Source organism: Tursiops truncatus, chromosome 19, assembly GCF_011762595.2.
Source record: "Tursiops truncatus isolate mTurTru1 chromosome 19, mTurTru1.mat.Y, whole genome shotgun sequence".
NCBI classification, from domain to species: Eukaryota; Metazoa; Chordata; class Mammalia; order Artiodactyla; family Delphinidae; genus Tursiops; species Tursiops truncatus.
In genome coordinates this window covers 12,755,822-12,783,279 of record NC_047052.1, presented here as the reverse complement: position 1 = coordinate 12,783,279, position 27,458 = coordinate 12,755,822, and the positions used below count along the sequence as shown (strand labels likewise).

At 52.8% G+C, this 27,458-nt stretch overlaps 1 protein-coding gene across 2 annotated transcripts in view; it reads right to left on the bottom strand.

The window, feature by feature from the left end:
• Positions 1-27,458, bottom strand: part of FA2H (fatty acid 2-hydroxylase) — a 50,932-nt gene that overhangs the window by 6,432 nt on the left and 17,042 nt on the right. The window contains exons 2-5 of one of the 2 annotated variants that reach the window (XM_073796812.1): positions 23,786-24,011; positions 15,067-15,159; positions 5,048-5,190; positions 4,349-4,455 (exon numbers count right to left, since the gene is read on the bottom strand). In XM_073796812.1, the coding sequence (XP_073652913.1) occupies positions 4,349-4,455; positions 5,048-5,190; positions 15,067-15,159; positions 23,786-23,899 (457 nt within the window). In that variant the 5' untranslated portion in view covers positions 23,900-24,011. The remainder of the gene's footprint in view (positions 1-4,348; positions 4,456-5,047; positions 5,191-15,066; positions 15,160-23,785; positions 24,012-27,458) is intronic. The other variant, XM_033844667.2, reaches the window with a different exon arrangement.

Genomic DNA, 27,458 nt, shown 5'->3' with positions numbered 1-27,458 from the left:
AGGAGTGGAATTGCTGGCACCTACTGCAACTATGTTTAACTTTTGGGGAAACTACCAAACTGTTTTCTAAAGCTAGACATTCTTTTTTTTTTTTTTGCTGTACGCGGGCCTCTCACTGTTGTGCCTCTCCCGTTGTGGAGCACAGGCTCCGGACGCGCAGGCTCAGCGGCCATGGCTCACGGGCCCAGCCGCTCCACGGCATGTGGGATCTTCCCGGACCGGGGCACGCACCCGTGTCGCCTGCATCGGCAGGCGGACTCTCAACCACTGCGCCACCAGGGAAGCCCGACCACTCTATTTTTGAGTCTGTAACCCCGTAAGTTCCCATCCTGAGGTTTATGAATACCCAGAGTCCTCGGTCGGATTTCAGAGTGAACCTGCTGACGTGGTATCCCGAACGATGCATCTGCGTGCATCTTTCTGGGGGTTGAGTCCACAAATTTTCAGATCCTCCAAGGAACTGGAACCAACAAGGTTTGAACACACAGCTCCACTCCCTGCCTGCTGGGATACTTGGCTTTTCTCCTCTTCTCTAGATGCCCTTTGTCAGGCTCCATCGTGGAAACTGCCTCTGTTCCCAGGGTCAAAACCTTGACCCTTCCCTCTTATATGCGCTCTGTTTGATCTAGGATGTCAGCCGCACCTGCCTGCTGACAAGCCCCAGATCTATGCCTCCAGCTCAGCCCTGGACGGCCGCTTGCTACTGGGCATCTCCATGCAGCTGTCCACAGCCCCGCCTCCAAGGTCAGCAGCTTCCAAATGAAGCCAATCATCTTCTTCTTCCTTCCTGCCCACCCTGTCACCCCAAGCTGCACCTCAGTGCGGGGGTTAATGACTTCCACACATTACCTAAGGCTCAACTTATTCCTGTTGTCCTTGGAGGACAGCCTGCAGTCCTAGCCTGGCACTCGAGCTCGCTTGAGACCCAGCCCTGCCAGACACATCCCTGCCTCATTGCCCCATCACCCTCTACGGGGGCCAAACCGAACCACCTGTGGCTCCTGAGATGCCCGCGTTCCCCACCCACACATATCTTTTCCTTCGCTGGAATTCCCTCCCTCCCCTCCTTACCCCACGTGTCTCCTCCTGTGAGAAGCCTCTGCAGACACCCTTTGCCCCGACCTGGGCCGGGTTTGAGGCCACATCATCCTTCCTCATGTTGAGCTATGGCTGCCGTTTTACCCACTTGTCCCCACCAGGTTGTGAGCATTTTATGGGCAGAGTGGGCATTTTGTTCTGTATCTCCTGTGCTTAACACAGCAGGTGCTCAGACACTCGTGAGATTCGTGGGCCAGCCCAAGTCTCTCTGGAGGGCTGGACAAAGATGAGATTTGACCCGTACTGCTCTAAGGGCAGAACAGGGGCAGCCTCTGGTTCTGTTTAAGAAAGCACTTCTGAAGGACTGTGCCCAGTGTGAATGACCACAGGGAACTAGTGAGTAAGGAGAGAGCCCAGGAAGGTGAGGAGGAGAGGTGACTTTCCTGCTCTGTGGACCAGATTCCAGGCCCAGGGCCGTTCTGATAGACGGTTCCAAATGAGTCTCTAAGCTAAGAAAGGATTTTTCACACCTTGCCTGGAAAGTAACACAACGCAGCTAAGGTTCAATCCCCAAAGGACCCAGCCAATCTTTCTGAAATCAGGCGTTGAGCTGGTCTGACATTTCTCATCAGTGGGGCCTGCTGTGTCCACATCTGGCATGAGACACATGGCTGACAGCACTCCCTGTCAGTAGCCATCCAGCCCTGGCTGGGCTGCTCTGGTTGGCCAGGTCCCACTTTGAGGGAAGGCTGGACACCTCTGGGGTCTTTCAGGACACTCTGGTGAAGTGCAGGGAGCCTGGGCTTTGGATTTGCAGACCGGGGTTCAGATCCCGGCTCTGTACCATCTACGTGTTTTCTCAACAGTAAAATATCCTATCACTTGTGAAGGGCTGTTGCTAAGACAGAGGGAATATAACACCTGATTATGTGATAAATATATATCTTATATATAAGAATAATATACTGTATATTAATACTTATCATAATAATATAATATGCCTCATATATAACAAGAAGCTACTATAATTTTTAAATATAATGAGTCAAAGTACATCTAAGTTCCACACAGTCCTCCTTGTGCTGTGTTTTCTCAGTTCTCCTTGCAGGGCTCTGGAGGGTCCCTGGTTGGGGGAGAAGGAGTTTCCCAGCTCCCCCGCCCCAGCGTGCAGGAGCCCTTCCTCGCTGTGTAGCTCTCTTGTCAGCAGGGAAAGGACTGGACATACAGAAGCATTCCCTGGCCACAGACTTTGGTCTTGACCTTTGCTGGGGCTCCCACCACAATTGCATGGAGGCCTGAATCCTTGCCTAGGACGCTGCTCTGCACTCACTCTAATGTGCCTCCGGGAACTGCGCTGGGGGCCAGCCTGGATGTGCAGAAGCCCTCTGCTTTCCAAAGCATTTTCACACACGCACCTAGGAATTTCAGCCTTGCACTGGTGTCTCCATGCAGCTTCCACTGTTCCTTGGCACCCTGAGTCTCCTGCATTTACTCCAGTGCACCCTTTGTCCAGCAGCTGTGCTGGGACCCTGCTGAGTTTCCACTCGCCTTGCTTTGTGGCTCTATTTTTTTCTGCCTGTGGCCTGTGCCTTGCCTGATGAGCTGCAGGTGAGGGAGGCGTGTGCGGCTCTCATGCCACCATCGCTGGCATCATGGTCACAGCCCCATTAACCCCCTACACTAGACCTTTATTAGACAGCACATTTCAGCTCTCTGCAGAGGCCCGTGGTTCTGATGAAGCCATCGAATCACCCTCCCTGCCTCGCAGAAGAGTCCCCTCCTATAGGTCAAGGCTCCGCCCGCCCCCTCACCCCAGCATCACCCCCATCAGCCCATCAGGCCGGAGCTGGTACCGAGTGGCATCTCTGGAGGAATCCTGCAAAGGGACCTGGGCCAAAGCTCTGGCATCCCATTCCCCCTCTGGCCCCAGCCCTGGCGGCCCTGCCACTGTTGGTGATTGTTAGGGGAGCGCCTGGCAGACAGTGGGTGATTCAGTGAGCAGGCCGTCTCAGCAACAAGCCCTGTGCTGTGCCTGAGCTATTCAGCGTGGGCAGAAAAGGGTAACCTTGGCTCGAGGGGTGCACACATTAACCCTTGGGGACCGGGAGCAGCCTGGGCTCTGGGGGACTTCCTGCAGCTGGCTCAGCACCTCCCCATCCTGGACCAGGTGGGAAAACTGGGGCTCTAGGTGCTGTGGCTGTGGCCCCTCTCATCTAAACCATTCAGCCCTCAACTTCTGCTCCTGGGCGAGGCAGGCAGGAGAGAGCCTCAGAGTGTGGAGAGAAGGAGCCTCTGTCTGGCAGCGACAGGGGTTCAGAGGCTCATAGTTGGGAACATGACATGTGATCAGGAGAGGAAAGCCCACCTGAGCTATTCCCAGCACCCCTCTCCCACCTGTCCCCCTACCCGGCCTCTGTCTGAGCCATTTGCCATAGGCAAGCACTTCCCCAAGGCAGGTTCTGCCAGGACGGACAGATTACCTGGGCAGGTGACAGATTACCTGGAGACCAAAGGTAGGTGATGAACTTGGGAGGCAGGCTGGCAGAAGAGGCCCAAACCTGTGGCTGCCCTGGGAGACTCAGCCTCACAGGCTCTTTGGAAGTCACCCCATGTCAGCCCTTCTCTCTGTCCCCTGCCCACCTGGGTGGCACCTAGCATCTACATCCCAGCCACGTGACCCTGAATTGCTCACTTGACTTCCTGAGGTTCCATTTCCTTATCTCTAAAGGGGTGTACCTTTCTTGTGGGGCTGTTGGGAGGGTTAAATGAGATGGTCCCTGGAAAGCACCAGGCATGTGATAAGTGCTCAGTAGAGGTTAGTGGGTTGCTACTCTGAGTCAGGGCTTCTGCCGCCGGGCCTTTGCCCTGGGGGACATTCTAGGACACTCTGGGATCCTTCTCTCCCAGGCTCTAATCTGTGTTCTGTTCGTGAACCATTCCAAGTTCAGCTCTCTGCTGTGCCACCTGGTGAAATGACTTCATTTAGTTTCCTGACAAACAATCCCAGGTCACACTTTTTCTATTCTTAGACTCAGTGAGAAACCCCATCTTTATTGTTACAGCACTTGATGAAATGATTTCATTTAGTGCCTGCTAATGTGTGGCTGGTTGTTTTTTAAAACTCATTTTGTGGAGGGTGGGGAGGTCTGACATTTCTTTTGGAAGAATATTTCTACAGATAGACCTCATTTTAAAATCTTTGTGATATGGTTTAGGGTTCTATGTTCTCAGAAACTCAGAACCAGGGAGAGCACCAAGGTCTCCAGCCTTCAGGATCCACGGGAGCAATTGAGGAAGGACCCAACATTACCTGTGGTGAAGGACGTGAAGAGTCGGACATTGCCCTGGGCGAGGGTTCGGTAGTAGGACCAACTGAGATACAGCATCAGGGGAACCCAGATGATAGGGACGCTGTACCTGCAGGAAGGTCGTCAGGGTGAGAGATATACATGCACAGAAGCTCGAGAGGGTCCAACTTCCCTAGAGACACACCTCTCAACTAGAGGGGGATGAGATGATACCAAAGCATGTGCACAAAGCATATGGAGACTTGCGGTCCAGGGGACACTGATGTGGGGGATGGGGAGGGGAGGAGGAGAGAAGCTGTGAGTCTGTCTCAGTCTCTGAGATGAATTACTGGCAGGAAAAAAAAAAAAAGTCCTTCTGGCTAACAGTGCAGCTAGATGGGTGCTGACCTCTTGTGGCAGAGGGGCTAATTGCAGGCAAAATAGTCTGCCATGGGCAGGGAAGGCTAGAAACCCCTCACAGGAGTCTGGAATAGAACAGGAGTGACATTCAAAGTGGTTTCTGGCTACATGTTGGATTGTCACTCAGTGGACAAAATCATGCATACGAATGGATTATGCCTATGGCATGTTCCACTATTGCCAAGAGCTTACAGTACAGCTCTGGGCTCCAGGGAGGGATCCATTTGACCCTTCCCCTTTGCATCTGATTGGCACCATCAGGAGAGAGGGATAGCCCACCATGGTCCGAGAGCAGGGCTCACCAGACAGTCTTGCTGAGGGCCTCGACGAGATCTGAGTGGAAGAGGCGGATGGGCCTGGTCACCGGCTGGTGGACCCACTCATCATACTTCTCTCCCAAGTGGCCTACCTGCCACAGTAGGGGCTTCTGCCAGTCTACCAGGTCCTGCAAGAGATAAAGTCAAGTGGACACTTGAAATTCACACCTGTGCACATTCGTTCTCCCATCTCCTGGTTACAGCATCCTACTCCCCAGCCCCACCACAGCATATGTGGTCTGTATGGAGCTACCAACCCTCCTGCTCCAGTGCTTGGGGACTAACTGTTCATCCCAACCCGAGGGCCACAGAAATGGGATCCAGGATAGGCCCATGGCCTAGGTTGGTGCAATGAGCCATCGGACAGCCCTCTCCTCTTGCTGGGATTGCTAGGTTGGCAGGGCATGACCCTGGAGTTGCCAGTGAAGGCTGCCTGAGGATGAAGTCAACACAGAGGATGCCCAAGCCCGGAGCTGGAGACACTGAATCCTGGTGATGACATTTGAGTGCCTAGATTCAGCCACGCATGAAGCTTGAAGTCTTAACCAGGATTCTTTAGGTATTGGAGCCAATACATTCTGTACTAGGAATCAAGTAGGCCCTTTCTCCTCCAACAAGGGCTTTCTTCTTTTTTTGTGTGGCTGCACTGGGTCTTCGTTGATGTGCACAGGCTTTTCTCTAGTTGCGGTGAGTGGGAGCTATTCTTCATTGCAGTGTGTGGGCTTCTCATTGCAGTGGCTTCTCTTGTTGTGGAGCACAGGCTCTAGGGGCATGGGCTTCAGTAGTTGCAGCACGCAGGCCCCAGAGCACGAGGGCTTCAGTAGTTGTGGTGTGTGGGCTCAGTGGTTGCAGCTCACAGGCTCTAGAGTGTGTACTCAGTAGTTGGTGGCGCATGGGCTTAGTTGCCTCGAGGCATGTGGGATCTTCTCAGACCAGGGATCGAACCCATGTTCCCTGCATTGGCAGGCAGATTCTTTTCTTTTTTTTCTTTAATTTATTTATGTATTTTTATTTATTTATTTTTGGCTGCATTGGGTCTTCGTTGCTGTGCGCAGGCTTTCTCTAGTTGCTGCGAGGAGGGGCTACTCTTCATTGTGGTGCATGGGCTTCTCATTGCAGTGGCTTCTCTTGTTGCAGAGTATGGGCTCTAGGCACGTGGGCTTCAGTAGTTGTGGCACACGGGCTCAGCAGTTGTGGCATGCGGGCTCTAGAGCGCAGGCTCAGTAGTTGTGGCGCACAGGCTCAGTTGCTCTGTGGCATGTGGGATCATCCCGGACCAGGGCTCGAATCCATGTCTCCTGCACGGGCAGGTGGATTCTTAACCACTGCCCCACCAGAGAAGTCCAAGGGCTTTCTTCTTAGTGGTGGCCTGTGTAATTCATTCATTCACCCATTCAAACAATCATTCGTTCAGCACTTTGCTTGACATATATCTATATTTCTATGTTAGTTGCTGGGAAGAATAAACAACAATGTAAGAGACCATCTTTGCTTCACATAGCTTAGTGCTGAAGCACAGTTCAGACTCTAGAGACAGGCTCTATCACTTACTGTGTGACCTTGGGGAAATTACTTGACCTCTCTGAGCCCCAGTTTACCTAGCTATGAAATGGAAGTAATAATAATGGTACCCACATAAAGTACTCAGCAAGGTGAGACATGCCAGGCAAGAAAATTTAATGGTGATGCAGGCAGGCTGAGGTTGGGAGGCAGAATGATTGGTACAAATGCCCGGGTCTAGGGTAGGAGAGGAGGGCTTTGCCACAGAACCTAGGATTTGGGTTGAGCTCATACAATATGGAATACTTGGGAAGGGGGAGAAGGGAAAGGAGGTGGGGAGGGAGTATGGGCATAGATGTGGAGTTGAGAATGATTGTGGCCCATTTGATTCCTTGACATTGGTCTGTGGGGCAGTAGAAAGAGATCTTCTGAGGGCTTTAGATGACAGGACACCCAGTATCAGGCCCAGGAGTTGTCACTTCATCTTCCAGGCTGGCTGTCTCCAAGGTAGGGATGTATGTGTACCCCAGGGATACTCACAGGCTGATCCCCAGAGGTGAGGAGAAAATATTAGAGACTCTTTTTGATATATTTCTTTCATATATAAACCATATTTGAATGTTTTCTAATGTACATAATACAAGAGTACATTAGCTCGCACAAATAATTTGTAGATAATTTAAATGGACATATAATGGAGAATGTGCTCAAAACGTTTAGTTAATAGGGATGCAAGGTCAAAAAAGTTTGGAGGCTTCAGAAGCCCTTGAAGATTTTTGATGAGTCCGTGTATTGAAGATTAATCTAGACCAAAATCAGTAAAGAAAAATGACCTTGGAGTCAGGTGACCACCTTACAAGCCTGACTCTGCCTTTTATCAGCTGTGGGATCCTGGGCAAGTGCCTTTACCTCTCAGAGCCTCTCGGCTCTCTCGTCTGTAAAGCCGGGTGTGCCTGGACCCACCACCCACAATAGGAGAGAGGGCGCCACGTGCCCAGCGTCTGGTACTCAGTGGGTGTCAATGAACGTCCAATGCAGGGCATTCGGCGGCCACTGGGGGTGACAGGGACGTGGTGTCAGGAACTGAGGGCTAACAGTCACAGAGCACTGGTTATGTGCCAAGCATGTTTCTAAACACCTGACGTGAGTTAAGTCCTGTGATCCTCACTGTACCCATAACTAGGTGGGTACTTTTATTGTTGTCGTTTGCAGATGAGGAAATTGAAGGTGAGTAACATGCCCAAGGCTGCCCAGTGAAGACATTTTTGATGAATTGGCCCCTTTATTATTGGGAAATAGTCCCTGGTAATACTCCTTGTCCTGAAGTCCACTTTGTCTGATTTTAGCAAGGCTTCCTTATACTTGGTGTTTGCATGGTCTTTCTTTCCCCACCCTTTTTTAATTTCACCTTGCACACGCCTTTAAATTTAAAGTGCATCTCTTGCAGACAGTGTATAGTTGGGTCTTGCTTTTCGATCTAGTCAGACACTCTCTGCCTTTTAATTGGAGTATTCAGTCCATTTACATTTAATGTTGTCTTGCTATTTGCTTTCTGTTTGTCTCCTCTGTTCTTCCCTTCTTGACTTGTTTGTGTTGATCAAGAATTTAAAATATTCTATATTATCTGCTCTGTTGGCACTTTAGCTATGCGTTTTTGTATATTTCTTAGTTGCTGTTCAAAGGATGATAATATGCATCCATAGCTTATCACCATCTATCTCAAGCGAAAGCCCTGGTTTTTACATTTTCCACTTTTGCATGTTACACACGACACTTAATTCAGACTCAGCTACCTCAGACAAGAAATGTTTCCAGTTGTGGCACAGGTACGTGAACAGGCAGGCCTCTCTGTCAGCCAAGCAGTGGTTTGGGAAAATTTTTTCTGTTGATCCGTTTTGCCCTTATTTTGTAAAGCGAACAGAAAACAGCATGGGATTCATAAGCTTGATTCAGTTGAGACCCAGGAGGAAACGTCTAGGTCTAGCAGCAAGCAGGGATTCCAGCCTGAATCTAACACCCTGTTGCGAAGGGAACAGAACAGACGGACAGAGAATGTATGGAGAAGCTGGAGTCAGATGGCCGGAGAGCTGCTTGTTTACAGGCATGATGGAAACAGAGCCAGCCTCTCCTCCCAGACACAAGCGTCTCTCATTTGATGGCCTGTTGCCCACTGGATCTTTGGACATGACTTGGATTCCTCCCTGGCTAGACCAGTGGGCACTGGCCACTGTACAAAGGGCGGACTTGCTGTCTTGAGTTGGTCCCAAGGGTCCTCTGACTTGGCTGGCTGGCCTTGGAGGGCCTGGAACCTGGGCTCTGTGTCTAGCCCCCCGTGCATTTCTGCAAGGTAGCCCTCACTGGTGCCCAGGAAGGGCCACTTCACCCTGGGGGATGAAGGACCACGGCGGAGGAATCCCAAGAAGGCTCACTTTCCTGTCTGCAAACATCCCCCTCAGTCCTCAAAGGCTGACACCTGTACTCTCCCCGCTGGCAGTCCTGCTATGCCAGGGGCAGTAAAGCTACCCTTCCACATTAAGTGTAGAAATGCAGCTTGGCTGACTTCCTCCCCACTTTGAGAAGGAGGACACTGAGGCCAGGAGGGGTCAGGTGACTCTTCAGATAAGGCTGGTTGGTCCTGTAGTAGGAGCCTCCCTTCCCGCCTCCCCCAAGCTCGTAACATCCTCCACACAATCTCCCAGGAGCTGGGACATTCACCATGGGCTCCACCCTGATTCAGACAGTACATGCACACACAGGGTGTCTCTTCTCAATTCTCTTCCAGTTGTGCTCACTGATGAGAAAGTCTCAGGTGGGTGCTAATTCAACACCTCTCGCTTGCTGGTCATTTCCAACATGGCAACTGTCTGAGAAGGGGGGATGGCAAGAGATGATGGCTCGGATCCAATGAGGTAGGAAGGGACTCAGGATAAATTTCACTTCCTATTCTACCTGGCCGGGACCCCTTGGCCCCTTAACCCTCCCACATAAACGGCTCTCTTCCTCCAGAGCTGGTGCCTGCTCCTGGCCCTCTCCCACCCCTACTTCCTAAGGCTCAGGGGAGACAGGGAAGGCGTCAGCAAAGGTCTGCGGACCTCGGAAGGAAGCTGGGTGGGGGAAGGAGGGGGGAACAGCCCACTGATCACGCCTCCAGTTCCCAGGCATCTGGGGGTTTCCGTTGCTACCCTCACGATAGCAAATCCTCCTTTTACAGCTGTGGAACCTAATGCTCAGAGAGGGCAAGTGATTCACTCAGGGTCACCCAGCTAAAGCCAGACTGCATGGATGAGGGTGAGGATATGTCCAGAAACTGCTCTTGAGTGCACTTGTTGAGGGTGGGGGGGCGGGGGGCGGGCTCGAGTGAACTCAAAGACCCAGAGCAACAGGCCAAGTCCCAGGGAGCACACGTGTAAGTCGTGTAAGTCGGGGTGAGTTTGGCCCAAGCACCTGGTGTCCCATTCCCCTCCCCCATGCAGCTCTGTCCCTGCCCTAACCGGAGGTAGGGGGAGGGAGTCTCCCCGGGCTATGCCAGGAATGCAGCTGCAGCAGGGCCAGCGGGGGAAAAGGGCAGCCTGCTGCCCAGAGGGTGGGTGGAAGGGCGCTGCCAGGGTGGGGAGAGGGCCTCTTTTCTCGCCCCACCCGTTCTCCAGAGGCCCCTCCTCCTGGGCAGCACAGGGGCCAGGTGGCACATAACTCTTCCCAGGGGCAGCCCCAGCTCAGGAGTGGGAATCTGCTCATCCCCAGACAGGGCGAGGGGCAAACGTGGGGAGAGGGGGCAGCTGCTCTCTGTCAGCAGCTCCTCCCACCACCGCAGCTGTGAGCTGAGGCGATTGTTGAAAGAAATGTGTACCCAAACCCCAGAGCTCACAGCTCTAGGGCAGCTTTCTGGGCCAGGGAGGTGGGGGAGGGGCTTCCAACCAGCAGGAGCAGGGGCGGGGCGGGGGACGGTGCCCGGGAAGGACGAGAATTCCAGCCACTGTTTCTGCATCCTTGTAACAGGCCCCTGGGCTCAGACTTCAGGTCCAATATTCTTGGAAGCTGGAATTTTGGAAGTTGGGGCCTCTGATGAGCTCATTTGACAGATGAGGAGACTTAGGCTAGATGCTCAGCTACACATGCGGCACCTCAGCCGCCCAGCTCCGGAGCCCGAGGTCCTAACCACGAGGCCGGGAGGCCGCTCTCAGCCGGCTCAGGACCCCCACGGCAGTGGGTTCTCTGGCACAGAGTCTGTGAGGGGTCCAGCGGGGGTGTCTAGTGCCGCGGCTCTTGGTGGCCTTGCAGGGGTGAGTGCAGGCCTATTCCCTGAGGTCTAAGTGGGGGCTCCCAGCTGGACAAGCTCAAGTCCACAGGGGCGTGTTCTGCCTCCCCTGCCCGTGCCCTATAACCTTCCCGTACCCAGAGGGGGTGGCCTCGTGCTCCCCGCTGCGGAGGTCCAGGGGGTGAGAGTGACAGGGAGCGGGGGGTCGAGTGGGCCGAGGCCCAGGGAGAGAGGAAGGATGGCATGCTGTGCCCCGGGTGCCCAGCCCAAGGCCAGGCGGGGTGGTCTTTCACTGGCAGCTCACTTTCCGACACCCCACACAATACAGGGCAGGAATAATTTCCTCCTTCTTCTTGATGGAAAAACAGGCCGCAACTGCCTGTGGTCAACCAGTGGCACCTCCTGCCCCCCAGCCAGCCTGCCTGGTGTCTCCCCGAGGGGTATTTTTTGAGCATAGCTGAGCTCTTTAGAAGAGGGGCCCAGACCTCCGGGCAAGGGGACGAGCAGGGAGGAAACTTGAGAGGCTCTGGGCCAGGAGGACAATCCTGGGGACCCCCTGTGGATCCCTCTGCAGCCAGACCCTCCACACCCCTACTCTGGGGCGGGCCAAAGGGAGAAGGGAGGCTCAAGGGGGCCCCAGGTGACTGGGGGGCAGAGTCCTGGGAAGGAAGCCAGCACCCATGGTGTCGAGGTCGGCCCTGTCCCAGGGGCGGCTGCCCGAGGGGCGCTGGTTCCGATCCAGGTGTTACTTGCCCAGGTTCTCAGTGACTTATGTGAGGGTCGTGAAAGGGTAAAACTCACTGGGCAAAATCAACATCTTTGCCAGGCAGCCCCTGATGCCAAGGGGTGTGTGTGTGTGTGTGTGCGTGCGTGCGTGCGTGTGTGTGTGTGTGTGTGTGTGTGTGTGTGTAGGGGCAGGGAGGTTGGGGAGCTGCAGTTTGCTCTGTGACACCTGTTGGCGGCCTCCAGGAGCCTGATGGAAGCAGGATGCAGAGAGGAGGTGCCAAGTTTTGAAGACACCTCCCTGAGTACCTGCTCGGCCTCCTCCCTGCCTTCTGCCACCCCCCCGGCCTCCCAGTCACAGGCCGCAAGGTCTTATTCTTGGCCAGCCACCAGGGTGGAAGGGCTCCAGGACACATGGAGGGGGCAGGGCAGGGGGCTCAGCTGTGATCCCCTACGCTAACCAGCAGAGTGACTTTGACCTTGGGCTGAAGAACTTCCTCATTAGTTAAATCAGGATCATTATCACCTTGTGTTGTTGATAAAAGATAGTATCATTAAAGTGCTTAGCCTAAAGCTCTTATCCTGTGTTTGGCACTGGGTAAGAGCTCAATGAACGAAGAGTTAATCCAGTGTTAACTCCCGTTAACTGTCCCGTTAGCTGTCCAGGGGGATCTGCAAACCCCTCAAATCACACTAGTTCAATGTGGTTCCCAGGACCCTGGCCCCCTAATGGGAAGCCTGCCAAGGACACAGTGAAGGAGCAAAAGAGGTCGTGGGACAAATGGAACCGGTGTGCCCAGAAGCCAGGAGGAGTGGGCGCTCTGTCTACCTCTACTGGGGTAGCTCCCGAGCTGGCTGGGTTCCAGGAAACAGGGAGAGACATGTAGGGCGTAGTGTGGGGTAAGGAGATACAACTTGGTTTCTTGTCCCACAAGGAAACTTGGGTCCTGCCCAAGAGGTGATGCAAGGTATGATTCAGAAATTGTTCCAATAAAATCCCATGCAGAGCTCGAGAGTCAGATGATACTGCACCTCTAAGCAGGGCAGGGCCCCCCGGGCTTGCTTCCTGGCCTTTTCTCCTGTCTTTTCAGAACTCTCCGCCCTCCACTCTCTGCCCCAGCACCCCCATCCCAGTTTCCCTCCCTCTTTCCAGCAAGGCTGACTCTGTCCCCCAGCTTCTAGGACCAGGGAGGCTGGGCCATGGTAACCAAGACTCCCTTCCTTAGCAGCACCTAGAGGGGCTTCCCGTGAATGCAAAACATGAAGGGTTACCTTTGGCAAGTCCACCCCAGGCCCGGGAACCCCAGCTGAGACAAAGCTGCTGCCTCTTGGCCTTTCTCTAGAGCTCCTCAAGGTCCAGACCCTGGCCTGGGTCAGAAACAGATGGGGGGTCTCCCAGCCTCTCGTCTCCCCGCAAAGGGGCTGGGACTGACCACGCGGTAGATGAATAAAAAAGGAGAAAAAAGCAAGGAAAGCACTGTCCGCTCTCCCTGGGAAGTGAGTTCCTCGAGCTGGGTCTTCTCAGGGCCTGGGGGAGGCATGAAGCTGACCCCCCCATTGCTCCCAGTGGGTCTCCACACCGCCTCTTGAGCCAGCCCTTGCCCCTCTCTCTCAGCCCAGGGACAAAGGAAGAGGGAGAGGAGGAAGAGAGAGTGTGTGAGAGAGAGAGAATGACAGAGGCGGGGAAGGTGAGTCAGGTATGACCAGGATGTGCTGGAGAGGAGCCTGGGCAGGGCCCGGGGAGGAGGGGGAGGGGAGGTCTCTCTTCCCCTTGGGTAGGGGCGGGGTGGATGGTGGAACAGGCCTGGGGGACTTGATCCGTCTGTCTTGTGCCCAGGGCAGCCCAGGGAAACTGGGAGGACCCCTCCCCTGAGCAGTGATCTGCCAGTCCCCAGCCAGGCTCATGTGACAGTCCCCTCCCTTCTAGGATGATTCTTTCTTGCCTCCCCACCCCAGGCCTGCTCAGCCCTCTGTAGAGTATTTTCTTTCCAACCTTCAACCCCTAAACCAAGCCCACACATGCTGGCCCCAAGGACCCCTCTTCATGTGGTCCTTTCAGCACCGTCCACTGGCCGCTGAGCCCAGAGCTCGACATGCTGCAGCTCACTCTCTGGTCCTACCCTCATCCCCACACCTTCCTCGTCTCCCACCACAGCTCCTCCTTTTTCAAGTCGAGGTCCTGACTCCACCAGCTTCCAGGATCCTTGTCCCATTCAAGCTGGCTGTCTCCCCCTCCATCCTGCCCTCGTGCAGAACAAGCCCAGGTCCCCAAAGTTTCCAGAGAAGTCAGCCGTTTGTACTGAGACCCTCAACCTGTGCCCCTGGCCTGGGCAATGAGCAATCGTGGCTGAGTCCGGCGTCAAGGTCAGGAGACCAGGTCCAGTGAGCCCTCTGGGAACATACTGCGTGGCCTATGCAAGCCTTTCCCCTTGACGGCCTTCAATTTCCCTTTCGGTCACAGGCCTGCTTGAAGGGGATGGAGCACAGGACCACTTGTCCCGGCCTCTTTAGTGAAGCACCCGAAGGCATCTTAGCCCTGGGCTGATGGGCTTCCCCAGAGGCAGAGGCGATTCCCACGTGACAGATGCCATCTCTGAGTTCCTGGGGTCAGGGCCTCAGGAGTCCTGGCAAAAGGGGCCCAGCAAACAATCAGTGGGGGCCTCCTCTGGTCACCTGTGTCCCTTGGGTGTGGTTCTCGCATCTCCCCATGTTGTAATAACATGTCTGGGGGGAGATCTGCCCTCCGCACCAGATTGTGAGCTCCCTGAAAGCAATGGCCTGTCCTGTTGGTCTCTTGTTCCCAGTGTCCAGCACAGGTTGGGGACATTTATAGACATACACACTTATGTCTATTACAGGAGGAAATGGCGACATGACATTGAGAAAGTCCTATGACCCAGGTTGGAGGGAAATGACACCCAGGTCTGGTTCTCTCCAGAACCCCCAGGCAATGCTACCCCTCCCTCCTCTTGACTCCACTGCCACCTGTGACTACCCAGCTCCTCTAGCACTTCCCTAGCCAGAAAATGGGTGTGCCTAATCACAGCAAGATGCTGGTCTCCCAGCACCAAGAGAGGTCTGTCATCAGGCTCCGCAGCCACATGCTACAGAAGGCTGCAGCCCTTTCCCTGCCGGCCTCCGCAGGCTCCCGTGCCGGCCACTCCTGCGAGTGGTCGCCGGCACCTGGGGCAGCTCTGCCTTGTGCACTGGCCAAGCTGGGCGCGTCTAGGCCTCCTGACCCTGTCATCGTGCCCTTCTCAGCTGCAGGGGTCCCTGTGGGAGACCTCCCTCTGGGGCCCTTGGAGCCTGGTTCTGCACAGATCTCGTGTGTCATTTCCCCAGACCCACCATAACCTCAGTCCAGGTTTGCTGCCCCAGGTCGTGCTTGTGAGCTGTGGGCACCTGCTCCTCGGTTCTCATCTTCCCTGGGCAAACGTCATGAATAACCATAGCCTGTGGCTCCACGCACCCTGTCCTCGGCCCTGGGAGCCCCGACCATCACCCCACCCAGTCTTGTGCCCACTACCTTGTCCCAGTCCACTGCTTTGAGCTTCGGCTCCATCGCAGGGTCTGTCTTCTGAGTGCTTGCAGAGGTCACAGCCCCATTCTCCACAGAACCCTGGGGAGAGGAGACACAAGGGGATTACCCACAGTGGGCGAAGGAAGAGAACCCCCAACTGCCCCACGATGAGGCAGTCAGGAGTGGTGGGAGCACCATGGCAGGGCAGGGTGGGCGGAAATCAAGGGCACCAAGTGCACTTGAAAAAGGGTAGACACTGATGTGGGTGGTCTTATTCTCTGCTCTTTTCTTCTCTCTGAAAGAGAAAATAATACCCATAAAAACAAGAGGCAAAAGATCTGGGGGAGGATAGAAGCTGGCAGGGAGACTGGAGGGAAATGAGAGCAGTGAGTGGGAATGCCCTGGCCCAGGAGATCCCTGCCAGCCTTTCCTCAGGCCCCTGACAGGTGTCAGGTAAAGAGTCACAGGGTGGCACCCAGGGGACCTGGCAGGCTCACTGGGTCACGCCCAATGACTACATCACCTGCCTCTCTTCCTGGTAATTCTACAGAGCTCGTGGGCCACAGGCTGGGCAGCTAGGTCCACACGCCCACAAGAAAGAAAGGCAGCAGAGCGTGAGGGAGCCGTCCCTCCAGGAACTCCCAGGTGTGGGTCAGCGGCCACACGTGGGGCGGGACTGGCAGAGGAGAACCCAGATGGGCTCAAGGTCAAATGGACGGAGCAAAGAGGCAAAGGCAGAAGGAAATGGAATGTACTGGGAAAATCACATGGCTCCAGCTGGCCCTGACGTCATGTGGGGCGAGGCCAGAGAGGGCAGGCCGGCACGTAGGTAAAATGCAGGCTTCCCTCCAGGAAGGTGGGGAGAGCGCTTACCAATGGTGGGGGGGTGTCCTCTGCGTCCCTGTGACTAAAGGAAGCTGTGGTGGCCATGGAGAAGGGGCCCTTGGAACCTGGATATTGGCAAGAACCCAAGAAGAGTGTTTGAGCAGCCAGTTGGGGTTTCTGTTGCTACGATTCTTACATTTTTTGCTTCCAAATGAATGAAGAGAACTTGATGGTGACAGTGACGCTGTCAGTTTCTGGGAAAACCCATATGTAACCCAAGTAAAAGCGGGCTTTCATGGTCCTGTCTTGGTCTGGGTATCTCAGTATTTTTAGTCTTTGTCACCATGCTAATACCTGAATTCTTCTCAAAAGCATCTCTGATGACCTCTTGAGGATGGAGTGGATTTTATAGTATTTCATACAAGGAAACTCCCTAAGTATCAAAAATAAATGTCATATAAGAATCTTGTCCCTTCTAATTCTGTTCTACCCTTAAAATACCTCCGAGCGCCTCCAATCATGGACCTATTGGTTCTCCCTCCCTCCTGGGTAGTTCTTTTCTCCCGTTCACCCCAAGTCCTTTCTTAAGTAGGGTGATCTAATCCTTCTCTGCACCTCCAACCCCTCTCATTCACTACAACTCCATGCATCTCTCTCCACACAAGGCTTGTCTTGGGGTCCACCCATCCCAAGCAGGGAAGGGGTTATCACTCAAATTAGCATTTGATGTTTTTGTCTGCGCTACACTTTTCAGACATCCCTGAGTGGCAGACACAGACCTGTTTGGGGCACGTGCATCAAACAACAACTGGAAGCAGAAGAAATGGTCATCACTTTTCAGCACTGGGCACAGAGCCCTCATCTATCCAGCCTGTGCTTCTGGTCACTTAAGGCTGGGCTGTTTTCTGAGAGCTCGAGTCCTTAGGAAAGTCTCCCTTCTGCTCAGCTGGCTGCCTCAGTTTCCAGGGACCACTCCTGGCTCTTCCCCTCCAGGACTGTACAGGTTCTTCTTCGCCTGGCAGCTTCTACATACATGAGGACCACTGCCATCTGCTTTTCCACAAGACCCTCTCAGGACATAACAGGGTCTCTAAGCATAATGATTGGTTCCGGCTCCTCTTCCAAGGTGGGTGTGATGGGACCAGGCCAGAACCCAGCAGGGCTCATGCCTCCCCCACGTGGAACATCCTATTTCAGGCCATGGGAACTGAGCTCCCATTAGCACTTTGACCTCCATCTTATGCGGCTCATTCACTTAGCTTATAGCCACCTGAAGCTTTTTTCATGGACTGCTGCTGCTGGCGTGGTGTGGAGAGCTTGTGTGGCCCAGGAGGCGAGCTGGACCTGCAGACCCACTGTGATGAAGGCTGGGATGCCCGGAGTAGTGATGGACAGGAGGGCAGAAGGCGGTGGAAACCAAAGAAACCCTAAGAAATGGGATCATCGAGGGGAGTTTGCGGGGACAGAAGCCCTGGTTCCACATCCGCCTCCTCTTCAGGGGCTGGTGGTCTCAGTGAAGTATCACCATGGTCCCCTGCCTCTTCCCTTAATTCCTCCCTCCTACAAGGATCTGATCCACACCCACTGCTGTCACCCACTCATCCACAGACATAGGTGTTTGAACATCTGCAACGTGCCAATCACACATCAGCTCAGAAGACTCCGCAACGTCTCTCTAACACTGGTCCTGCTCCTTGCTCCGGGAGTACGTTTCCAACAGCTGACATTATAGTCTGACCCTCTGACCACTTTCCTAGGAGGGAACACGCTATCCTCCTCTGTAGGTCGGCTTATCCTTGACTTCCTTGTATTTAACGTCTTTCCCCTGTATTTCCAAGCTCTTCTCCTGTCACGCCTTTGAATTAAGCCTAATTTTTCCCTCTCACTGGTAGGGACGACTTGCCATTTTCTCAACATGCCTCGCGTTTTTCTCCTCATATGTCATCCTATCTAGCATGATGACAACGGTTAATATTCATGAAGGCCTACCATGTGCCCAGCCCTTTCATCTGCATAACAACCATATGAAGCAGCATGATTATTATTCCCACTTGACGGATGGGAGGGACAAGGCATGAAGGAGCCCCACAGCTAATGAGGGGTAGAGCCGCAGTTGGCCTCCAGAATATTCTCTTGACAACCATGTACTTCTTCCCTAACCATTCTAGCCAGAAATGAGCTCTTCATTTTCCAACTTAAAAATAAGTCACACTTTCCATGTGTCCCACTGCCTCAGTTGGTATTTACAATTTCCTTCCTCTTATTGTTTTTGCATGTTCCGGCCATGATCTTGTTTGTCCAATGGTGGACGAACAATAGATTCTAACAGGCCAGGAAACTACTGTTTCCTCTCTTCAAGTTACCTAGGGTGGGCTCTTGAAAATATTACATCTCCACTCATACTTCTCAAGTGGATCATGTTTCAGTGTTCGCTCTTTGCAACATAGCCACGATCCCCTGACACTCCAGACCCCTGAGATGTGGCAGGAACCTCAGGGGATCCTGACTGTGTTATTCAGGGTGGAGCCCTGAAACTCTGCCAGGCTCATGCTCCTTGGAAATATATAAAGAATGGGGGGTGAGCACATCTGCTTGGAAGAGAGAGGTCGCCCAGGACACTGAACACACCATCTTAGAATGCCACCTGGGCTGGGTGGGGTGGTGCCCAGACACAAGGGTCAAAGTCCAATAATCTGGGCCATATATTCTCAGTGCCCTTTGGCCAAGGGTAGTCCACAGGATAGGCATGAGCAGAACTGAAAGTACATTAGTCTGACATGAAATTACCAGCATCTTATTTTGCCAAATAAAGATATTAAAAAAGGGGCTTCCTTGGTGGCGCAGTGGTTGGGAATCTGCCTGCCAATGCAGTGGACACAGGTTTGAGCACTGGTCTGGGGAGATCCCACGTGCCGCGGAGCAACTAAACCCGTGCGCCACAACTACCGAGCCTGTGCTCTAGAGCCCGTGAGCCACAACTACTGAGCCCATGCGCCACAACTGCTGAAGCCCGCGTGCCTGTAGCCCGTGCTCTGCAACTGCAATAAGAGAAGCCACCGCAATGAGAAGCCCACGCACCGCAATGAAGGGTAGCCCCCGCTCGCCTCAACTAGAGAAAGCCCGTGCGCAGCAACAAAGACCCAATGCAGCCAAAAAAAAAAGAGTAAATAAAATAAATACATGAAAAACATATATTAAAAAATATTTTTAAAATTAGCAGCAGCATTTCATAAATGAAAGAAATAGGTAGGAAACACATGCTTGCAGAATAAAAGGCAGTTCTTCCCAAGGAAGGGCATTTGGCAAATTTACAAGGGGATTAAAAAAAAAAAAAGGTTCCATTTAAAAATATTTATTAATGCAGAAGAAATTACAACCTAAAATTTTGTTTTGTGAGAATTAATTGTACATCATTGTTTTCTTGGTTCATGGTGGTCGGTGTGGGTCTCTAGTCTCTGTGTAACAGGAAGTAGGTCAAATGCTCTTTGTTCCAGTTCCAAGGTTTCTTAACAAATTACTAAAAATCCAGTTTCACAGAGAGATGTTGGCTGAAAATGAAAACAGAACTTTCAAGGGTTTTTTGTTGTTGTTGTTGTCGTTCAGCTGGAAATATTCCGGGTGGAATGAGGGAAATGGAGGGAGGATCCCCGTGGCTCTCTGCCTCTTTCCTGAGAGCCAGGAGGAAGGGGAGCAGCTCCTGCCCAGCACCGGGCTCACCAGCTTGCTTCCCCAGCCCTGAGCAGTCAGGGACTCTCCCAAGATGCTGCCCTTGAAACCTGCACCAGCTCCTGTCTGAAGGCTGGCACGGGCCGTGCGCTGCCATGGAGGGTGGGGAAAGGAGAGGAAGACGGATGGGGCTGTTTCCTCCTGTCCTCCTGCAACCCCAGCTAATCACAACTTGAGGGTCCTGGAACCACCAGGCAGTCATGTCGTGGGTGACAGGCTTTTGGCCAATAGATCGCAGACTGACAATAGAACCAAGGTGCTTTCTGGGTGGCCTCATCGGGACCACAGCCCTCCATGGCAGGAGCCCAGGTTTATTAACCACAAGATTGTACACAGCTCCAATACGGGAGGAGATTTCAAGGAGAACCGGAGCAAGCAGCACATGGGCGCTGCCAGGAGCAGAAATGCCCTCAGGTACAAGGAAGTGTCCTCTAGTGCGTCTTTTATTGACTCTTTTTCTAGGGTCTAGTTGTGAGTTTTCAAAAGGTCTCCCATTCCCACTCGGGGGCTGCTCCCATCCGAACCAGGGCAGAGGGCGGGTGTTCCAGGAAGCGAGTCCTGCTGGGAGCCGCCACACCACACACACTGATCTGAGCCATGGTTTCCAGACTTCCCTGCCTCGTGTTTATTTTATGGTTGAGCCAGGCTCACGCTTGAATTCCATGGGCAAACACCATCTATGAATCAGAAGTATGTAAAGGTCATTCCTAGGGACTAGGGTACAACTCAGACTCTTAAAAGACTTTTTAAAAAAAGTTTCTTGGAAACTTCCACTATGCATTATTTAAAAGACTCTCCTGATCCTGGAAGCAAGCCTGAAAACCAAAAACCTTTGAAAACCAAAAAGCAGCGGCAAGTGAAGAATACATGTGCTCTTTTCCAGGTTTTGGAAATTGTTCTGGGTCCTGCCTTCAGATTGCATTAGCTACAGACTTTGGGGAAGGGAAGTGAGTAATTCTGTAGTCAGACTCACAATGGCTTTCACAAGAATAATCAGCCCAAGTGTTGATGGATGTGGCTTGACATGCGGTGTCCAACCCACCTGTGTCAGATGACAGCTTTCCTAGAGGGTCTACCCGAGGGACACAAGATTGTCCCAGGGGAGCAAGGATGGAGCTGAAGACCCACCCCTCCTCTTGAGCCCTGCCGACCTTTCCATCCTGGGAAGGCAGGCAGGAGACCTGGCTAGAAGCACATTTATGGTCAGGCCCCAAGGCTGTTTGGGAGAAGCTGGTGAGCCTAGCAAAGTATCGATAGTTCAGGGGCTGAAAGCATCTTGCTTTCCTATGCATTTCCCTGTGATTGCCTCCCAAGCCAGAATGCAAGCTCCATGAGGGTAGAGACCCTGATGCTTTGCTCACTGCTCTGCTCCTGGCAGCTGGCACGGGGTCAGCACCTGAATACGTGCTGAATGGTATATTTGAGTAGATGGTGGCCTGTTTAGGGTCTGGGGGCCCAGGCAGGCAGGATGCCTACTTGAGGGGAGAAGGTCAATGTGCCCTGCTAAGGAGACTAGGTAGGCGGGCACTGCCCACCCTGAGCTGGGAACCACTGGACATGCTGGGCAATATGGGGCAGGAGGTGAGGAGGGCATTTTGATCTCCTTAGATCCTCCCAGCCACAGTCCAAGGCTGCAGGGAAAGAAGCCCATGAAACAGCAGCACCAGCCCTATTTTCTCCCACTATAGTGCCAGTTCCCGGCTGCTAATGAATCATGATGTCCTCTCAGGTCAGCCCAAGCCACTGCTCTTGTCTCACGGAGATGGTCCTGCTGACACCACCGCCCCCTCTCCTGGGCTCCCTCGGCCGCCGCCTCCTCTCTCACACTGAGTTCAATGCCCTCGGACCCGAACTCACAGAGGACCCAGGAGTTGTCCCCTGCCAGCTTGCTGAGCTTCCAGCCAGTTCCCCCAACATGCCTGTCTCTCAGGGAGGCAGCCCTCGGGGGAAGAATCCGGGTCCGACCATCTATTCCAGACACTGCAGATTCAGCTTTAATGAAGAGACAAAGTTCTAGACCAGCCTCCCTCATTAACTTGCTTTGTGACCTGAGGATCTTCCTCTTGGAACAAGAAGTGCTTCTCTCTGGCAAAGGCACCCTGAGTTCTTGCTCTGTCCTCAGAAGGTGGGCAGGTGCCTTCAATGAATGAAGCAGGCAGAGTGTGGTTCATAATACAGGCTCATTTCGTTTGCGGACTAAACACATAGGAATATTCTTTTTTTTTTTTTTAATTAACTTTAAAAAAAATTATTTATTTATTTTTGGCTGTGTTGGGTCTTCGTTGCTGCGCATGGGCTTTCTCTAGTTGTGGTGAGAGGGAGCTACTCTCTGTTGCGGTGCGCGGGCTTCTCATTGTGGTGGCTTCTCTTGTTGCGGAGCACAGGCTCTAGGTGCACAAGCTTCAGGAGTTGTGGTTCACAGGCTCAGTAGTTGTGGCTCACGGGCTTAGTTGCTCTGCGGCATGTGGGATCTTCCCGGACCAAGGATTGAACCCGTGTCCCCTGCATTGGCAGGTGGATTCTTAACCACTGAGCCACCAGGGAAGTCTCTGTGAACTTTTTTTTTTTAATTTTATTTTTATTTATTTATTTTTGGCTAAATACATAGGAATATTCTTTACTTCCATGAGGAAAGATGCTCACTCTCCTTTTTCTTAAAACACGAGGCACCAAGAAACAAAAGACAAGCAAAAACATGAGGAGCCCTTTTGCTACAGACAGCAGTACAGAGAAAAAAAGAAATGCAACACGTGCAGTAACCTGTGGTCATTGTCGTGGGGTCTTGGCATGGGGGAGGCTGTGGGGAATGGAGGGGACTGCAGCAAACTGGAGGGGGTCACACCCCGTTGAAAGGGGGCAGCCCCGACTGAGGTTCAGGTCAGGTGAGGATGGGGCCCAGTGTTGTCAGACCTTCCGACTTCTAAGAAAAACTGGAAAACTAGATTTCTCTGTGAAATCTCCAGATTTCAAAATCTGACGCATGTTTAAAACAAACACACGATGTGGGCCAAACACAGCCTGAATACAAACACAGCCCTTAGCCCGCCACTTTGAAAAGCCTGGGTGAGCTGCAGCCCTCCTGCCCCCGGGACAGCCTCAGAGAAGGATGGGCGTGGATGGGCAAGAGCAAGGGTTTTGTCCTCCTGTTCCCACAACAGGGAATCCACGGGGAGCCCACGTGCACCCACCCAGCTGTACCAATGCCCTGAGTGGGTTGGTGACAGGTGGGCAGCACTGAGAGGACCAGAGCCCCAGCAAGGCTCAACGAAGGGCAACCCGGGCCTCTTTCTCCCTCTAGGCTAGCCGAGAGGAGGCAGGGTGTCTGGAAGCAGAAGTGGGTGGTGGATGCGGACTTTTACTGGCGCTCTTCCCCCTCATGGTGTCTGGAAGGGAGACAAATCCGTGAGGGTGAGGGAATCGCAGCAGAGACGCAGCTGTGCACCAAGGATGTTCCCTCCAGGGAGGGCTGATTCGATCCTCCGCATGCCCACCCCACCTCTAAATTCCTATGTTGATGTCCTAACCCCAAGTCCATCAGAACATGACCTTATTTGGAACTAGGGTCACTGCAGGTGTGATTAGTTAAAGTGAAGTGATTAGGGTGGGCCCTAATCCAATGTGGCTGGTGCCCCTATAAAGAGGTGAAATTTGGAAACAGACACACACACTGAGAACACCATGTGAAGAGGCAGAGATCAGGGTGAAGCATCTGCAAGGGCCAAACCGCCAGAGATTACCAACAAAGTACCAGGAGCTAGGGAGAGGCCTGGGACAGAGTCTCTCCCACAGCCCTCGCTAGGAACCAAGCCTGCCACACCTTGGTCTCCTTCAGAACTTCAGAACACCTAGCCTTCAGAACTGGGACACGTAAATTTCTGTTGCCCAAGCCACCCAGGGTGTGGGACTTGGTTATGTCAGCAATAGCAAATGAATCCAAGCTGAACTAGTTTCTCCTGGGTTTGCCTCAGGGCCACAGAAGGAGAAGGAATCCAACCAGGAATGAGAACAAATGATGGAGGCGTCCAAGGAGATGTGGAGACAAGATCTGAGGAGGTGGCAGAAACCAGGGTCTTGCAATCAGCACAGCCTTCCTGCCAGGCCCTTGGTGGCAGCCCACACAGACGGCGCTGGGAGGGGTAGGCATTCGAGTACAGCAAGTCCCCTACATACAAACCTTCAAGTTGCGAACTTTCAAAGATGCAAACGTGTGTTCCGTCAACGTTAGGCGTGAGTGAAATTGCAGCTTGCCCTCTGTCTCCTGTTGCTGGCGATCCTTCAGCTCTACCATCTCCCACCTCCTCTCCCTCCTCCAGTCAGTAACTCTTCTTGCCTGTTCCCTCGATGCCAGCCCCTGTATGCCAGCTGTTGTGCTGTACTACTGTACTTTTCAAGGGACTGTACTGTAAGATTAAAAATGTTGTCTTTATTTTTTGTGTTTGTTTTTTATGTATTATCTGTTTGAAAAGTATTATAAACCTATTACAGTAAATACTATATAGCCAATTGTGTTAGTTGGGTACCTACCTAACTTTGTTGGACTCATGAACAAATTGGACTTACGAACGTGCACTTGGAACGGAACTCGTTCGTATGTAGGTGATTTACTATACCTCCCTCCCCAGCCCACCGTTCCTCGTCAAGCAGCCAGGGGTGGCCTTGCTCCCCTTCTTCGGGGCCTGGGAAGTCACTCCCCAGCACCTGGAAGCACTGTGCTGGGGAGGCAGGCTGAACTGGGGTGGGGGGAGGTCCGGTGCACCGTGACCCCCTTTAGTGCAAACCTTGGCCTACTTGGTGGTCCCCACCCCCCACCCAGCCACGAGGCTTCTGGGACAGCTGCACCACCTCCATGGTGAGTGCCATTACCACCTGCACGTGTGGCCAACATCTCATCGGGATCAACACAATTCTCCCTGAGGACATGTTCCCTGGATGAGGGAAACGGAGGCAGAGAGGGACCAAGTCACTGATTCAAGGACTTGCAAACAGTTGCTGGGAGAGCCAGCCAGGAATCCACTTCCAGGGCTGTCCCCGCCGAGGTCCTTCCCGCGTCCTCGTCTATCCCCTCTGAGAGGACTCACTGGGATGTCCAAGCCCCTGCCCTGAGCCCCCAAGCCCCTCTCTAGTGCCCCAGACCGTCCCCAGAGAGGGTGTGCTTGGATGGTGCATGAGGGGGAGAGAAAAGAGAACAACAAAAAGCCTGCCCTCTGCATGGCAAACAAACAAGCCGACCGCAGAGGCAGTGAAAGGAGGCTGTGTGCAGCGGGGCGGGGGCTGCAGGAGGCGGGGGAGCCGGCATAAAGGAATGTTGTTTGGGAAAGCCAGGGCTGGGCACCAAGGGACAGACAGATGGCCTTTTATCCCATGGCCTGGGTTCGGCCTGAAAACCCTTCTTCTGAAATGAGAGGGTGCCCCAGGCCCTGTGTCCAGCTGCTCCCCTCCCACGGAGGCCCAGAGGCCCACGTGTCTCAGGATACCTGGGTTGCACATGGCCCAGGCAGGTCCTGGAAGGAGGAGGACCGTAACCGCACCAAGAGGCTTCCTTGGGGAGAAGCCAGTGTTAACAAGCCCACCCCCGGGCCCCCCAGGGAGCAGCCTCCCTGGAGCTGGTTGTTTTCTGCAGCCAGAAACATGGGGCGAAAATGAAGGCGGCAGGACCTGCCTGCTTCTGTCTCCAGGAAGCTGCTGTGTGATGAGGTCCAAATCAGAAGCCAGGACCAGCCAGGTCCTGTGGCCTATCCACGCCTGAAAACAACTTAAAATAAACCCCTGACGTGCACAAAACCCAAACCAAAACACAATCCATGCCTAGCAAGTGACAAGCCACAGAACTCCCAAAGTACACCCACGTCCCACTCGCCCAGTCACTGCAAGGCAGCTAGCTCTGCCAGCCACTCTCCCTGTGTTCATGGTAGGAAGATGAAAGGAAAAGAGAAAATGAGCAGCAATAGGAAACCTGTACCTGAGGTGTGCCCCACACCTCTCTCTCAGAAGACGTGGAGATGTAGACAAGACATTCCCAGCCTCCTGGGTCCCTGATGTCAGTTTGCTGTGGACCCAGCATTGCTCTTACTCGTGAAATGAGCCCCCTTGGATGACATCACCAGCAACCTTGTCACCAGAAGCAGGAGCCAGCATAGGTGGGCATTCCAAGACATCAGAAAAGGGGGCCAGTGGATTGAAAATAGTAAATTACCACTCACAGCTCGCCCGAGCACCCCACAAGTTTTCAGGCTACTAACTGGATTCTCTACCAAGTCCTGCCATGGAACATCCGTATCCAGGCAGATCTCTTCTGCTCTAGCCTCTAACCTTAGACGAGGGCACCATTTCCAGGAAGTCACCAAGAGTCAAGTGGACACAGTTTTTTTCCCAATGAAAGCCGAACTCGGGGATTTGGAACAGCCCGAGGGGAAAACTCCATCTGGGAGCCTGTGCTGGGGAGGTTGACCTGGGCATGGTCGGGGGGGACCAGGGGAGCTCTCTGAGGCTCACTTCCTTGGTCCTGCCTTACAAAACCCCGCCTCGCCTGCAGTGGTAGGATGGGTGGGACCAGAGCTTCACCTCTGATAAGCAGCATTAGCAACTGCAGCAAATGAGCTCCTCAAGGTTTAGCCTTTTGCAGATTCCACGGGACATTTCTAGACTGTGCTCTCTCAAGTCTTAGACCTCAAGGCACCTCGGGTGGGCTTACAGAATGTGCTATCCACAGGGAAGACACACTTAAGCCATCTAAAATATATTATCTCCTGACTGACCCAACTTCTATAAAACAACCAATGTCAGATGTAACACTCCGTCTGTAAGGATGAATCTCAAAATACTATTTTGCTGTTTTAGTAAAGGAGAAACAAGACCATTGATTTACAAATAACCTCATATATCTCTATTCCAGAGACAAGATTCCTAAATGTGCCTTTTGTAATCTAATAACTTAAGAAAGAAAAATACCGTTGTTCTCTTTGTTTACAAAATGGCAAATGATTATATTGCCAGAAACAATAAAAGCCACTGAACTGTTTTGTAAACAAAACAATAAAAACAACAACAAAAAACAACCTGTCTTATACCCACTACTTCTTTTTACTTATTCAAGCAATTTCCCCCTCTCCCTTGCTCAGGCATGGAATCTTCTCCCATTCGTAGCTGAGGATGTTGATGTTCAAGAGGTTGACTGGCTTCCCTCCAGTGACACAGTGAGTTCAAGAACATAAGACTGTTGAACTCTAAACCTGTCTTCTTTTCCACCCTCATTTATCCTGACAATTTCCAAATCCACTGCACATTTCTCAAACTAGCCAAGTCTACACAGTGAGCCCTAGAACTGGTACCGCCTCATGAGTAATAGCCTACACGCCACGTTTTATGCTCAGGTGTTTATACTCATCACTCTAATGATGCTCAGCCCCAGGGGATGACGTCCTTGATCAGCCTCAAGGCAACTTGTCCTTCTGGGTGGCCAGTGCCTCTCTGACATGGCCACATGTCAGGGACATCACTGAATACACGATATGGTGTGATCATGTAGAGAGAGAGCAAGAAGGAGCCATTTGAGAAGGATGCAGGGACACCAGCTTTCTGGTGTCCAGATTAGGGTGCCACTATCCTAGAGAGAAATGCCTTGTGACTCTGGGCCACAGCTCAGACCAACGCTTTTTTGCCCAAGAGAACTTTCTGCAACAATGGGAATGTTCTAGATCTGTCCTGTCCAATATAGTAGTCACTAGCCACATATGTCTACTGAGCGCTTGAAATCTAGCCAGTGTGACTGAGGAACTGAATTTTTATTTATTTAATTTAAAATTAAATTGCCACATGTGCCTCGTGGCTACCATATTGGACACCAGATT